A 16165-nucleotide genomic window follows, 5' to 3' on the forward strand; every position below is an offset into this window, starting at 1 on the left:
GGAAGGAAATAAGGTATCATTGTGCATGGTGGCTGGTGTTTGTAATAAAAATAAAACCTTATACTTGAACCCAGAATTGTGCTTGGGCAGTACTGTGTCTGTAGTTTGTGACTCAGTGGCTCCCCCTTCTGGTTACAATGTATAATTTGTATGTGAACACTTTTATAAAAATGTAAAAGGTCAGGTAAACCACCTTGAATTATAGGCAGCACAGTCCAGAGGGTCATCCATCCATCCATCCATTATCCAACCCGCTATATCCTAATACAGGGTCACAGGGGTCTGCTGGAGCCAATCCCAGCCAACACAGGGCGCAAGGCAGGAAACAAACTCCGGGCAGGGTGGCAGCCCACCGCAGTCCAGAGGGTCAACGAAGCCATAATATCCAGGATTTGAACTTTAACAATGAATATGTATATTGTTGCCCATCAGGCCGATGTGTTTTTGGACTCTACTAGGCCTTCATCTTTGATAGTGACATCGACACTGCTGACAAACACAAGTGTTCACAGAAAATGTTAAACAGGAAAACGTTCTTTAAAGCATATAAAGTCAATATAGTCAAAACATACTGTACACTTCAAAAAGCTTTCCAAAATAGCAAGTGACAAACAGGAGAAGGTTTAAAATTTCCTGTTAAACAGATTTAAACATGCACAGTGCAAGATTAAACGAATTAAGAACAAATGAGGGCTCATGAGTGCCACCTTCTGGTCATTTTTGTTAGCTAAGCTTGTAATGCCTGCACATCAAATATTGCAGCCTGAGGTTTTACCGCACATTTTCTTGGCTGGCGCAGTAGCCGTTGTAAACCCAGGTTCTCTCCCGTATGAATTCTGACATGTTGCAGAAATTTACGTTTTTGTAAGAATCTTTTCCTCACATTCAGAAAACCAATGAGGATTCTCGCAGGGTGAAATTCTCCCATGGCATTTGTGCACTATCAGTCATGTTTTAGTCAAGACATTTTTGTCATACTGGTATTATTCCTGTAAATTTACTGTAGCACCACAACTTGTCTTCAGTTCACACAGATTGATCGTAAGATGAGAGAGTCTAAATGAGACCTGCAGACCTAAGCACCTTGGCACAGTTTCAGTTGTTTTTTTCCACAGCTGGCTCAGTTGCGATTCTTTTCTCTCTAGCGTGAATGTTTGAGTGGTACTTAAGGCTGCCTCTTTGTGAAAATCGTTTACCACATTCAGAACAGCAATATGGTTTCTCTCCAGTATGAATTCTTGTATGCTGACGAAGAGAGCTACTGTCCAAGAATCGTTTGCCACATTCAGAACAGCAAAATGGCTTCTCTCCAGTATGAATACGTGCATGTTGCCGAAGACCTCTGTTGGTAAAGAATTTCTTGCCACATTCAGAACAGCAATATGTTTTTTCTCCAGTATGAATTTGTACATGTGTCAAAAGACTGCCATTTTGTGAGAATCCTTTACCACATTCAGCACAGCAATAAGGTTTCTCTGCAGAATGAATTCTTGTGTGTCGCCGAAGACTGTTTTGATAAAAGAATTGTTTTCCACATTCAGAACAAGAATATGGCCTTTCTCCAGTATGACCTAATATGTGCCCTTGGAGACCGCTACGATTAGAAAATCGTTTTCCACATTCTGAACAACAATATGGCTTCTCTCCTTTATGATTGCGTGCATGTTTCAGAAGACTGACATTCTGAGAGAATCGTTTGCCACATTCAGAACAACAAAATGGCTTCTCTCCAGTGTGAATTCGTGTGTGCTTCTGAAGATGGCTACTGTTAGAGAATTGTTTGCCACATTGTGAACAGCTATAGGGTCTTTCTCCAGTGTGGATTCTTGTGTGGGTCAGAAGACTGCTTACTTGTGAAAACCGTTTGCCACATTCAGAACAACAATGAGGTTTCTCTCCAGAGTGAATTCTGATATGATTGTGTAGGCTGCTTCCTTGTACGAACCGTTTCCCACATTCACTACAGCAAAATGGCTTCTCGCCACTGTGAATTCTTAAGTGGCTATAAAAATTACATAAAAGTGAGAATCCTTTACCACATTCTGAACAGGAATAAGGTTTTTCTCCAGTGTGAATTTTTGAATGATTCTGAAGACTGCTTTTATGGGAAAATTGTTTGCCGCATTCGACACAGCTGTGTGGCTTCTCTCCAGTGTGAATGCGTTTGTGCCGCTGAAGAGCACTCTTATTGAGGAATCGTTTGCCACACTCTGGACAGCAGTAAGGTTTTTCTCCAGTGTGAATTCTTTTATGCCTGTATAGACTGTCTCTGTGTGGAAACAGTTTGCCACATTCTGGACAGGCATGTGGCTTCTGAATTGTATGAATTGACTTATCTTTAATGTAAGATTTGTTTTTAAAGTTTTCTCCACATTGTTGTTTGGCATTTAAAGCCTCCTGGTCTGTATTACACATTTCTTGTTGATCAGTGGTGATGGTTTCCATCTTTATTAGTTTCACGGCATTAAGAGAACTGCTCTGTAAAGAGGCTGTTGTAAAATTCTTTAATCCTCTTGTTGATTTCTTCGTATCTTGTTTGTTTTGAAGGCTGCACTGAAGAGATTTCTGAGTAAATGAAGACACAGAGTAGCTTCCATTCGCCTGGAAATCTGCAATAACACAAAAAAAGGTGTTTTCTTTGTCATTATTAAAAAATGTATCTATTACACTGAATGGTGTTATTGCCTCACCCTGCAGTTCCATTCTTGCTCTGTCTATTGTGTGTGGGCTTTGCATGTTCTCTTGGTGTCTGTGCAGTTTCTCCATCGTCCTCTCACACAACCATATGTTTCTCTGGTTTGTACACATGTGGAAGTCTGTGTCAATGTTTCCCACAGTGGACTCCCGTCCATTTTAGGGTTAAAGTCTGACTTTCTATAAAAGTTGCCAGTGACCTCAAGTGAAGAAAATTGATGGAAGAGATCTGACAAGTAGACCTGATGAAGTGCGATCGTCGTGTCGATTCAGCCCAACTCAAGATCAAGCCCCTATACATCTAAGGCTCACTAGCCACTGTGGCGGACAGCTGGGTCCCATGCCGGGCAGGGACGCTCCTTCTGCATCTCTTCCGGGGGAGCAACCATGGGCAGCTCAATACCTCCCCCGGGATGCTTGGTGGCAGCCTCCCTGGCGGACAGTGATCCCCCAACCTGTCGCATGGCTCCATGGGAGATGGAGTCCTCCACAGCCTGGTTGGGAGCTTGGATGGCCGCTAGGGGGAGCTACATGGAGTCAGAAGCCCAGCTGGACGTATCTTCAGCTCCACCCGGAAGGGCAATTAGGACCAGGTGGTCAAGCACCTGGAATGCTTCCGGGTGGGATATAAAAAGGGCCAGCCACCACCACTCGGGAGCCAGAGTTGGGAGGAAGGAGATGAAGCCTGAGGAGGAGTGGTGGTAAAGGAGAGAGGATTGTTGGTGTGTTGAGTGCTTAAGGGACTGTGTATTGCCAGTGGGACATGGAGAAGACGTGCGCCCACGGGCAAAGATAAATAAAAGTCTTGTTTGTTTATACGTGCCTCTGTGTCCATCTGTGTCGGGTCAGTTGCCTATATAGTGCCTTTGTTACATCACTCACTATTTGTTATTTCACTAATTCTCATTTAATTGTTGCTGCTCCTCATTTCTCTCCTCCTAATCTTGAACAGAATGCTGCGTAGAATGTGTTTGTTTTTTTTTTTTTTGTTTTTTTTTTGCAATTTTGGACACTAAAGCTTTGTCTTATTCTACTGACCTTCACCTCCATTCGAATGGAGTTACCACAGTAAGACTGGGTGAGCAAATGGCCTACAGTTTTGGGGATGCTGTTGATGTGTTGCTGTTCCTGCTCCATGTGTGACCCAGAATTTAACTCTTTTAGAGCTAATTTTTTTGTTTCTTTTCTCCCAGGGCTGAATATTTTTCCAAAAACTAACATTTTTTAAAAAAGAACACAAAGCAATTGTTTAACATATCAAATCAACAAAAAAATATTTCCTTTTGACAAATGTTACTGTCTTGCATGTTGTATGAGCCTGCATACTCTATGATTTCACATACATATCACATACATTTTACACAGCAAAGTCTGATCTCGCTCAAAGCAGCCAATTTCAGTCATTGCCACATTGCACTCCTTACAATACGTGTTGCTTTGGTGCCTATTTTTCAATTGTCTGTTGCTGCACTTTCTCACATATATTGTTAGTGTGTACTGTAGAGAGACAAGTCACCCATTTGCCATCGTGCCATGCCACTGCCACCAAGATTTCTGCCTGCATGAAAACCGTATTGTCACCTCTTTTCATCTTCTGAAACTTTATGAACTTTATGTATGGCGTTATAGCCTGGCTCACCCCATTGGATTTGCTTCTGTTTATTACAGAAGTGAATAAAACTTTGCAGCAGCACGTACCTAAGCCACCAGGGGACAAAACACGTTTGGACCAATGCTCCCTGAAGTTATATCACTAGTTCTGTCCCATCTCTATTTGTAATGCCACAGCGCGCTTCATCTCGTCTTTCGTTGTGGGTTTCCACTTTGAAAAACGAGAATGCGATGCAAACGCAGCCCGCGATTCAAAAAAAATCTCTGCCTACCTGTTTGTCTTGTCTGACAGTAGCTGAAAAGCAGCATCAGGAGAGAGCAGCCTGAAGTACAGCAGCTGGTGATCTGTCGTGTCCAACAGCAAGCCATGCCGTCTTGTAAACTCCGGTAGCCAGATCGGCTCTCAACGGATCAATGTCTGTGTATTTATCCCATGCGAACCTTGCCGTAGATGCATCGGCTGCGCGAAGGCACTCAACTGGCAGCAGATCCGCTCGCGTGGCATCGGCTGGTGTCTGATCAGCTGATGCCTGCTTCTAACTCTCTTGCTCAATCTCCTGATCACTGCCAATAAAGTCCAATTCTGAAAAATCAAGAGTCTGACTCCACGGTAATGCGCAAAACAACGTCTGCCAAGTGTTTTCTTTTCTGCACTTCCTTCGCTGCCTTTTCACATGTCGGTGCCATCTTGCCTTTGTTTACATTTCGCAACTCACGCACACGCAAGGTTTATTTGCCGAGTCAACGAGTCTAGCATTCCTCCAAGCACAGAGGGAATGCCTGTGACGTGACAGTGAGATTTGTCGCCATTAACAGCTGATTGTCGCCCTTTATCCCTGGATGTCGACTTTTGTCGACATTCGCCTTCAACCCCTCCTGTCGACAAAAGTCGACATCCGCCCTAAAAGAGTTAATTAACTGTGTCGAGAACATTTTGGCACACGTTTTAAACTCCTAAGTTCATAATGAATCACTGAACTTTCCTCACATATTCTGTAGGTGAATATCAAATAACAATCAGACTGTGTAGTACATGGTTGGGGGTCAGACCCAGCCGGGACTCCTGGAAGGACTGGATCATAGCATATTTGTCCTCCGGACCACAAGGGGGCAACCACCCTGGAGTAGAAGAGGCCCACGGAAGGGGAGCATGGAGGCTCAAGACCGTTGGGTCCTCTGGTCACTGCCAGGGGGCACCCCGAGCCTCATGGAGCACGGGACTTATTTACTTCCGCCACAACCATGGAGGACGATCCTTCCAGGGTCACCCGGAGTGCTTCCAGGTGCTCTCTTGACGCTTCCACCACACCAGGACGTGACGTCATGTAGAGCAGCTGGAGCTCATCCGGGTGAGGATAAGATGGGCTGCCTCCCTCCAATCAAGGAGCTGGAGTCGGGAGCAGGAGCAGGATGAAACTCCTCAAGAGAGAGAGTGCAGGTGGCCCAGGGACAAGGAGATAGAAGGCCCAGAAGGGAGACTGGGGCTAGAGGCACTGTGTTGTTGTGCGAGACTCTGTGTTGTGTTAACTGGAAGAAAAAAAAGAAGCAGATTGATAAAGATGTGGTCTCCGACTGGTGGTGTCCGGGCAAATATCACAACTGCTGTGGCCTGATGTACAGATTTACAAGATGTAGGAACCCACTGTTTGAGGATGTGAGTCTGTGGACGCAATCACTACAAACAAATCACTCCATCTGAACGATGGTTCGGTGGCAACTGGGCGACAGTCAACTCGGCTGGAAAGACAAGACTGCGAACAGACAAGTCGGCGAACAGACAAGTCGGCAACATCCTTTACCAGTTAGGTAATAGTTAGGTTCAAAGAGATCTTTTAATTATATTTAAATGACAATGTGATTTAAAATGTTGAAAATCAATTTATATAATTGACGAACAAACTTTATTCTGCAGATGGAACAAACTCAATCTTACATTATCTTCTGCAACCATAATTGTTAATTCTTTACATAAATTGTATTGATTGTAATTGTATGATAACATTATTTAGAATGCAAAAGGTAGCCTGCGAGTACGGCTTAAGGAATATCTTTACTCTCAACGTATTGGGGACTCTCATAAAGCAGGTGATTCTGTGGATTTTCCGGCGCCCTAGGTTGTCATTTAAATATCATTAAAAAAATCTCTTTTGACTCCCTGCCCGGGGTTTGTTTCCTACCTTTGTGCCCTGTGTTGGCTGGGATTGGCTCCAGCGGACCCCCGTGACCCTTTAGTTAGGATGTAGTGGGTTGGATAATGGATGGATGGATGAAATCTCTTTGAACCTATGTTAAACTTTATTAAGTTTAATGTCACTGTTCTGTGCCCATTGTTATGGATTCATTCATACAGGCAGACCAAATATGGTACACAGGAGCACAGCAGCAGCATTTAGAATTGCCGAGCCAAGCACAGGGCAAGAGAGACACAGACAACTGAAGAATTGAATGATCAGCCTAAAGACAGACTAGTATATTTCTGTCTTCTGTCAGCATATTTCCTTGTTGGGAGAATGGGGACTGTATGTGGGCATTGTGCTATTCCTGAATGTTTGAAGGTGGGGTTTGAGTACTTTCCTGCCCTTGTTTGGACCCGGAGCCAAGAGCCTGCACATGGAGTACCACTATATAAGAATGGACACCTACGGCCAACACTTTGAGTATGTCTTCCGTCCGAGGCTGGGCAGAAGATTATGTCTTCTATCCGGCTAAAATCCTTTCAGCGTGGCGACGACAGATGACGGACTGCACAGGATCAAGTCTCCCGCATGCTTCATATGTCTGACATAAGCTTCCTGTTTGTAATACCACGTGAAACCGCCAGTAAAGAGCTAAATGATCCTTTTGTTCTTGTGTAATCTTTTAACCGTCATATTGCATGCATGGGAGGGATAATACCTTTTTATTTAAATTCAGGTTATTAAAACGCCGCAATTAAAAAAGAACACATTTCCAGAGAGCTCAAGCCTCTCCAGGGAACAACCTAACTATTACCTAACTGGTAAAGGATGTCGCTGAGTTGTCCTTTTCTGCCAGTTGTCTGTCACCCAGTTGCCCCTGAACGCTCAATGACACTCGACACAGCATTAGAAAATGACAGAAGCCTTTGGATCAAAATCACCTCAATAGATTTAGCTGGATTTGATGGAATATACGGTATGTGAACTTCATTTGTGTTTGCATAAGCCTGTACAGTTTATTACTGATAGTCAGTAGGTACTCGAGCAGTTGCTCTTTCTGACAGCCTCTCTCATTTCCACCAACTAAAAATGCCAAGAAGAATGCAGGGGGAAAAAAAAATAAATCTGTTCACGTTCTCAGGTTCGCTTTCTTTTAGGATGAATCACATCACTTACTTTTCCCAACACTCCTAGATGATAACTGCTGGTCTTCTTCTCCTTCATGGACTTTTTCATCCAAGTCTGATAACTCAGATTTCAGTTCCACAGAATTCTGCCAGGTAGCCAGTTGTCCCATATTAGCGGTCCGGCTCTGTAAAGTGGAAGGAGATTCTTCACAAATCTCTTGTTTGAACATTTGCCCAGTTTTGGGGTTTTGCAGTTCAAGACCCACGGAGAATCCGTCCAAATTCTCAACTTTCACATCGACACTCTCCTCCTTGCCCTCCTCCTCTTTAAACCCTGAAATTGTTCCTTCACAGCCCTCTGCCTTCACATCCAAACCTGTGGGTGTGCCCCACTCATGCTCCTCTTGTTTAACACAGGCCAGTCTTTCACCTGTGCCAGTGCCCTCTTTGGCGCAGGCCATGCTCCCTGTAAAACACTTTTTTCTCTCTCCCCCAAAGCGTCTGCTCTCCTCTTCTAAGATTTCTCTTCTCGCATGGACAGCCAGGAGGCCACTAGAGAGCTCATTGCATGGCCATGTGACCCGGGAAGGAGACTCCTTTTTATCTGTCCAAAAAAAAAAAAAAAAGTAATCGAATTACTTCATAGAGTTGCCAGAAATAAGGTGAGCACATCTTAAACAGGGGCAGCACGGTGGCGCAGTGGGTAGTGCTGCTGCTTCGCAGTTGGGAGACCTGGGTTCGCTTCCCGGGTCCTCCCTGCGTGGTGTTTGCATGTTCTCCTCGTGTCTGCGTGGGTTTCCTCCGGGCGCTCCGGTTTCCTCCCACAGTCCAAAGACATGCAGGTTAGGTGGATTGGCGATTCTAAATTGTGCTTGGTGTGTGGGTGTGTTTGTGTGTGTCCTGCGGTGGGTTGGCACCCTGCCCGGGATTGGTTCCTGCCTTGTGCCCTGTGTTGGCTGGGATTGGCTCCAACAGACCCCCGTGACCCTGTGTTTGGATTCAGCGGATTGGAAAATGGATAAATGGATGGACATCTTAAACAGATAGACGTTTAGCTTCCCATTTTAAACAAACACAGAAAACTACCAGCTAAGCCTTTATGAGAGATCCGAAATGCTGTGCACCCTCCATGTTAGTCTAAGAAGCTCTCTTAGCAGATCTGCAGTTGATTGACGTGTAGAAGAAGTCAAAGTTGCCGAGATAAAGCAAAGAGCAGGAAAGTGCAAAAATTCAAGCTTTTTTCATTCTGAATCATTTCGTATTGACAGCAGAGATCTACTCAAGTCTAGTCCAACTGTAACAGGGGCAGATCCACTGTCTGGATCGGACCAAAGCTAAGACCACCATTTTAAAAAGACTCAGCTTTTGATGTATTCATATGCCCCACCTGAATTACAGCAAGAACCATGTGGAGCACAAATCATATTGAGTCACATTTGATAGTCAGTAACAAATATTAAGAAGCCAACTGACAGCTTCAATCGGACAGCCTGTTATGAGAGGCGGCTCTTCTACCTGCTTGCTGCTCCAGACTCAAAGTAGCTCCTCTTCTCACTCCTCTTTTTTATTTTTCTCTCTTTCCCCTAACTGTTTATGTTTCTGCCTTGGGGATCTGCCACAAAATATCCTGAACACCACCTGTGGTATAGCGGGTCCGTGGCTTCTGAAAAAAAGGTCGGGTTTTTTAAATCCGTATAGTTGTGCCATTCTCCATTAGCATGATTGCACAACTGTGGGGAGTTAATGAGGTGATTGGAGAGAGTCGCACCTGCACGTGTGGGCGTGGTCGTTCTTGTTTGCCTCATTGGCTTCCTGCGGTGTGTAATTAAGGCACTGCACCCAAGGAGGCACCCGTGCGTGTGTGTATATATACAGTGCATCCAGAAAGTATTCACAGCGCATCACTTTTTCCACATTTTCTTATGTTACAGCCTTATTCCAAAATGGATTAAATTCATTTTTTCCTCAGAATTCTGCACACAACACCCCATAATGACAACGTGAAAAACTTTTCTTGAGGTTTTTGCAAATTTATTAAAAATAAAAAAACTGAGAAATCCCATGTCCATAAGTATTCACAGCCTTTGCTCAATACTTTGTCGATGCACCTTTGACAGCAATTCCAGCCTCAAGTCTTGTTGAATATGATGCCACAAGCTTGGCACACCTATCCTTGGCCAGTTTCGCCCATTCCTCTTTGCAGCACCTCTCAAGCTCCATCAGGTTGGATGGGAAGCGTCGGTGCACAGCCATTTTAAGATCTCTCCAGAGATGTTCAATCAGATTCAAGTCTGGGCTCTGGCTGGGCCACTCAAGGACATTCACAGAGTTGTCCTGAAGCCACTCCTTTGATATTTTGGCTGTGTGCTTAGGGTCGTTGTCCTGCTGAAAGATGAACCGTCGCCCCAGTCTGAGGTCAAGAGCGCTCTGGAGCAGGTTTTCATCCAGGATGTCTCTGTACATTGCTGCAGTCATCTTTCCCTTTATCCTGACTAGTCTCCCATTCCCACAGCATGATGCTGCCACCACCATGCTTCACTGTAGGGATGGTATTGGCCTGGTGGTGAGCGGTGCCTGGTTTCCTCCAAATGTGACGCCTGGCATTCACACCAAAGAGTCCAATCTTTGTCTCATCAGACCAGAGAATTTTCTTTCTTATGGTCTGAGAGACCTTCAGGTGCCTTTTGGCAAACTCCAGGTGGGCTGCCATGTGCCTTTTACTAAGGAGTGGCTTCCGTCTGGCCACTCTACCATACAGGCCTGATTGGTGGATTGCTGCAGAGATGGTTGTCCTTCTGGAAGGTTCTCCTCTCTCCCCAGAGGACCTCTGGAGCTCTGACAGAGTGACCATCGGGTTCTTGGTCACCTCCCTGACTAAGGCCCTTCTCCCCTGATCGCTCAGTTTAGATGGCCGGCCAGCTCTAGGAAGAGTCCTGGTGGTTTTGAACTTCTTCCACTTACGGATGATGGAGGCCACTGTGCTCATTGGGACCTTTAAAGCAGCAGAAATGTTTCTGTAACCTTTTCCAGATATGTACCTTGAGAAAATCCTGTCTCGGAGGTCTACTGACAATTCCTTTGACTTCATGCTTGGTTTGTGCTCTGACATGAACTGTCAACTGTGGGACCTTCTATAGACAGGTGTGTGCCTTTCCAAATCATGTCCAGTCAACTGAATTTACCACAGGTGGACTCCAATGAAGCTGCAGAAACATCTCAAGGATGATCATGGAAAACAGGAGGCACCTGAGCTCAATTTGGAGCTTCATGGCAAAGGCTGTGAATACTTATGGACATGGGATTTCTCAATTTTTTTTTATTTTTAATAAATTTGCAAAAACCTCAAGTAAACTTTTTTCACGTTGTCATTATGGGGTGTTGTGTGTAGAATTCTAAGGAAAAAATGAATTTAATCTATTTTGGAATAAGGCTGTAACATAACAAAATGTGGAAAAAGTGACGCGCTTTGAATACTTTCTGAATGCACTGTACATAGAGAGGTACACCAGGGGGATAGAAACATTTTGAGAGATAAATCATGGAGGATGAAAGGGAAAGAAAAAGGTTGATGGAGAGATGAAAAGAGGATGCAATCTAAGGATGAAAAATAGCAGTCGAGAGGTGATGATCTGGCCACCTGGAAGGTGGAGACACCATGAGCTGGTGCCCCCCGTTATGCTGATGCACTCTGGGGGCTAGTTTGACCCACTGAATGTATGAGTGAGTGGGGTTCCCTCCCGAGGGATCTGAGGAGCGACTGCGGGTGCGCGAAGGATCGAGTCAGGAGAGCTGACCTCGGCGGTCTGGCAGTGACATCCTGATGGAGGCCAAGACGGAGGTTAGCCGAAGGAGTTCATGGTTGTTGGTTCTCCACCGGCTGAAGGAGCAATGGGTGAGCCGGGGAGAAAGAGACGGAGGTGGGCTGGAGAATAAAGAGAGAAGGAGAGACTGCGTTTTTAACTGCTGCACATGTTAACCTTGTGTTTTATGGATTGATTTATTGTTGGTTTTTATCCCCACTGGACACTTGTTTTACGGATTTATTTATTGAACTTTGGACACTGCACTTTGTTTTTGATTGTTTTAATAAAAGTCCTTTTTCACTTTTGGAAATGTCCCCTGGCTTCATGAGAGATTTGTCCCCATTTGTCAGCTCATCTCGGTGACGTTATCGACGGTGTTGGGTTCAGGGCTCCCGGACAGATGAGGGGAGCATGGAGAGAACCTGCATCGTCACACCACCCCACAAAATGTGTCACTTCTAACCCAACCTCCAATTCACTTCACTGTTTCTGGGTTGAACTCCCACTGCCTGCACCTGATGGCTTGTTCACGTAAAATCCACCTGACATTCCCACAAGTCTTTGCTTCGCACTCTTTTATTTTCCTCAACCCCTTTAGAAGGTCCATTTCTAATTCTGTGCTGGTCACTAACATTCTGAGGTTTTCTTTTTGTTTTTCCGTTTGCTCCTCCAGTTCTCCCTCTGCAGCCCAAACCCCACCTGTGTCCAGCAGCTCTAAACTGACCCATGAGAGCCGAGTGTGTCTTGCGCTGGACTGTCACCCGCTACAACGCTGCTTCCTGTCTGTGTGCACCGTGACCGCCAACCGAATTGATTGGCTATCATAATGGAGGAATGGCTGGCCGTTCATTGTTCTGTATTAACAATCAACGGCCAGCCATTCCTCCATTATGATAGCCAATTAATTTGGTACCTACAGGGTGGTGGCTGACCATACTTTGTGAAAACTCACCATGCTAACTTCCCTTCTCATGGCCATTTCCACCCCTTTTTTAGGCTTAACTGTGTAGCTCCTCACAGTGCCTCTGTTGTTTTGCACCTTTGCTAAAGTTTTTTGGATGTTTGTGTGACTCAAAAAAAAGGGGGGGGGGGGGGCTATAAAACTAAATTGATTGATGATGATGATGATGATACTAGTGCAGTGGCTCCCAAACTTGGCTGTTGGGGACCCACTGTAGCAATAACAAAGGTTTCACCTAATTATCTTTTTTTTTCTATAATGTCACTAAATTTCTAAAACAGTTTTTTAAGATTTTTTTTCCCCATAGACAACACCAACAAGTGTGTTCTTGCTGTGCAGGACACGCCCCCGTCTTCACACGCTCCTCCACCCCCATTGGTCAGTAGTGATGCTCGTCTGTCGGTGTTCATTTGCATAAATCGGCGGCCGCATTTCTCCGCGTGATTGACTGCTTGTCAGCTCTGGAACGCAGCGTGTTAAAGTAGGTCACTTGGCACAACGTTATTAATGACAATATTATATATATATATATATATATATATATATATATATATATATATAAAAATAGATCGACAAATCTGCTTTTTTATATGTATATATTTTATATTATTTATACATTTATATTTTTATATATTTTATAATGTCACGTTGAAGCATCTGCGGTGGGTTGGCACCCTGCCCGGGATTGGTTCCTGCCTTGTGTCCTGTGTTGACTGGGATTGGCTCCAGCAGACCCCCGTGACCCTGTGTTCGGATTCAGAGGGTTGGAAAATGGATGGATGGAAGCATTTTGGGGTATGTCAGAAGCCAACTGTGGCAGCAGGTGCCCTGCTTGTAGTTTGGGATCGGCTGGGATCAGGGGTGACAAAGAGTTAAAAATAAGGCAGTTGGATGTTAAAAAGCCAAAGATATTTATTTATAACAGTCATATAAAATGCATAAATCAGTTCTAGTGCAAAAATATATACAGAGCACACAAAAAGGTAAAAATAATCTATGAAATAAACAGTGCAATAGTCCATTTATCCATCCATTTTCCAACATGCTATATCCTAACACAGGGTCACGGGGATCTCCTGGAGCCAACACAGGGCGCAAGGCAGGGACAAATCCCCATGCACAGCGCCAACACACCCACACACCAAGCACATACTCGAGATAATTTAGGATCGCCAATGCAGCTAACCTGCATGTCTTTGGACTGTGGGAGGAAACCTATGCAGACATGAGGAGAACATGCAAACTCCAAGCAGAACCCAGGTCTCCTTACGGCGAGTCCTACCACTGCGCCACCGTGCTGCCCACAGTGCAATAGTCAGTTAGTCATTTTCCAACCCACTATATCCAAACGCATTGGCTCCAGCAGACCCACCGTGACAATCACAGCCAGCACAGGGTGCAAGGGCAGGAACAAATCCCAGGCAGGGTGCCAGCCCACCACAGGGCACACACAGACCAAGCACACACTAGGGACAATTTAGGATCTGCAATGCACCTAACCTCCATGTTTTGGACTGTGGGAGGAAACCCAAGCAGACACGGGGAGAACATGCAAACTCCATGCAGGGAGGACCCGGGAAGCGAACGCAGCCACTGTGCCGCCCACAGTGCAATAGTGTTATGTACAAAGATCACAAGTGAGAAAAGAAAAACAAACTAAAATAAGGCTCTACCCTACAGAAAATATATAAAACGCTACCTTAACACTAGAATTACCAGAGCCTACAAAAAAACTCGTATATCCGGCCCACCTTAAATCTCTTCTTAAAACTGTTCTCACCTCTCCGCCAGCGTCTTTTGTCATCTAAATGTACTGATAAAGACATGCTGCCAGCAGCTGGCTATTCCATCCCCCCCAACGACTTAGAACGTAAACAAGCTTTTCCCAGCTCATGCCTTGATTGATTACCTGGGAGTGAAGTGGAGTTTTAGAGTCGAAATAATAAGATTGTTATTTGAAACACACGCATTTCATATGTGTTGCATTTCTACAGTAATCTGTGTAAACACATTGTTAAAACAGAAACGTGTTATATATTCTAGTAGCAATTGACAAAATGTAGGCATAAACTATATAATGTATGAAGCCTGAAGTCCAAATATCAAAGAAACACTTTCACAAAAGGTACAAAAAAAAGCCACCGCCAAAAAAACCCGCCTTAGTGTGAGACATTGATATGAATTAACTATCACTGCATCCGTGGCGCAACAGTATCAGTCGCTGACTGGGAATCAGAAGGTCATGAGTTCGATCCTGAACAACTCCCATTTAAGAAGTATTCTTATTTTCACTATTTTAGAATAAAAAGATACATTTGATTTCAGTCTGTAACAGCTGGTGTAATTTATGATATTTGTAAAGGTTAGCTTTATTTTTTTAAAATTCACTTTTCATTGTCTCAGTCGCGTTCAGGATCCATCCCTACCGCCCCCCACCTGACACTGCTGTTTTTACATAAAGACGTGCTATAGTTCTGCAGTGTATCACGATACATACGACCGCATGTTTTTTCCCCCAGTATTGCCAGTCCCCACATGTTGCTGTATGCTGTTTCTTTTGTACTCCAGGACATGCAGAGGAAAGCATAGTAAAGAGCAGATAACTTCAGCGCTATATGCAATCATCAGACACTCCCCATCTGATGCTGTTTTCACATAAAGACGCGCTAAAGCTCTGCAGTGTACTTGTGGCTGCATTGTCGTACCAATGCTTGCGAACTGAAGTGTCTGCATGCACTTTTCGTGGCATTATACGTGTATTTTTTGAGCATGCCCATGTAGCTCAAACACAGGAACATATGTTGATGTAAAAGTATAACAAAACAAGTGCACTTTTATTCAAGACTATAACCGAAGAAAAAAGAAAGCAAGTTACAGTAGGTGGAATGCTAAGAACTGCTGATTTCCATTCTGTGCTATATAACTGTTAACATTTGAATCTGATGATTGCATATAGCGCTTATTTAGTGTGCGCAAGAACATGCAGGTGGCCAGTTGCTGAGGGCTACAACGCACATTTAACAAAAAAAGAGACAAATATATGTGACGTTTTGAAGAAATCATTTTATGACGCGAATAGTACCAATCAGAAAACATCGTCGAAGTAATGCAATATTATTTGAAAACGAACAGCGTCAGGTTGGGTGTGAAGTTATACTGGCGCTGTTTGAGTCAGATCAGAAGCTGAATAAGCTGAACAAGCTCCTGTTCTGACTCTAAGTAAAAAAGCATGAATTAATCAACAGAAATAACCGCAATTGACATTTTAAAGTTAACGATTTACAGTGCATACCAATTTATAAATTCAATGTCCGTTTGAGGAAAAAAAAAACACTTTCTTCAAAGCTGGGAATCGAACTCGCGTCTCTGTGGCACAGTAAGGTAGTAGTGCTCCAAGTCAGCAAACCGTCCTTATAACTTATTTTTTTTTCAAAATCCATAACACACAGACAGACAGAGCACTGCGTAATACAGAGACAGACAGGCAGAGATATACAAATAAACAGGGAAGGCACATGTACTGAAAGATAAAGCACTGAATAAGCTCACCCGCTCTATATCACCCCTCCCCCCGATCTGACTCTCTAAGTAACAGCGCAAGTACAGACACAAATCAAGTGCATGTGTGTACTGTATAATATTAGCAAAAGAGCAGCTTACTACTGAAAACGGCAAATATAGGAGTGAGTGGGGATCGAACCAGTACTCTTGATCACACTTGGTGATATCGATCGCGGTTATTTCTGTTTATTAATTCATGCTTTTTTACTTAGAGTCAGAACATGAGCTTGT

General features: G+C 44.1%; 1 protein-coding gene across 1 annotated transcript in view; it reads right to left on the reverse strand.

Annotated features, from left to right (window-relative positions):
* Window positions 1-300: 300 nt before the first annotated feature.
* Window positions 301-16165, reverse strand: part of LOC114641610 (zinc finger protein 418-like) — a 42670-nt gene continuing 26805 nt past the window's right edge. Inside the window, exons 5-6 of the mRNA XM_028790648.2 lie at window positions 7659-8213; window positions 301-2609 (exon numbers count right to left, since the gene is read on the reverse strand). Of these exons, the coding sequence (XP_028646481.2) occupies window positions 1096-2609; window positions 7659-8213 (2069 nt within the window). The 3' untranslated portion in view covers window positions 301-1095. The remainder of the gene's footprint in view (window positions 2610-7658; window positions 8214-16165) is intronic.

The sequence above is a fragment of the Erpetoichthys calabaricus genome, chromosome 5, assembly GCF_900747795.2.
Source record: "Erpetoichthys calabaricus chromosome 5, fErpCal1.3, whole genome shotgun sequence".
Lineage (NCBI taxonomy): Eukaryota > Metazoa > Chordata > Cladistia > Polypteriformes > Polypteridae > Erpetoichthys > Erpetoichthys calabaricus.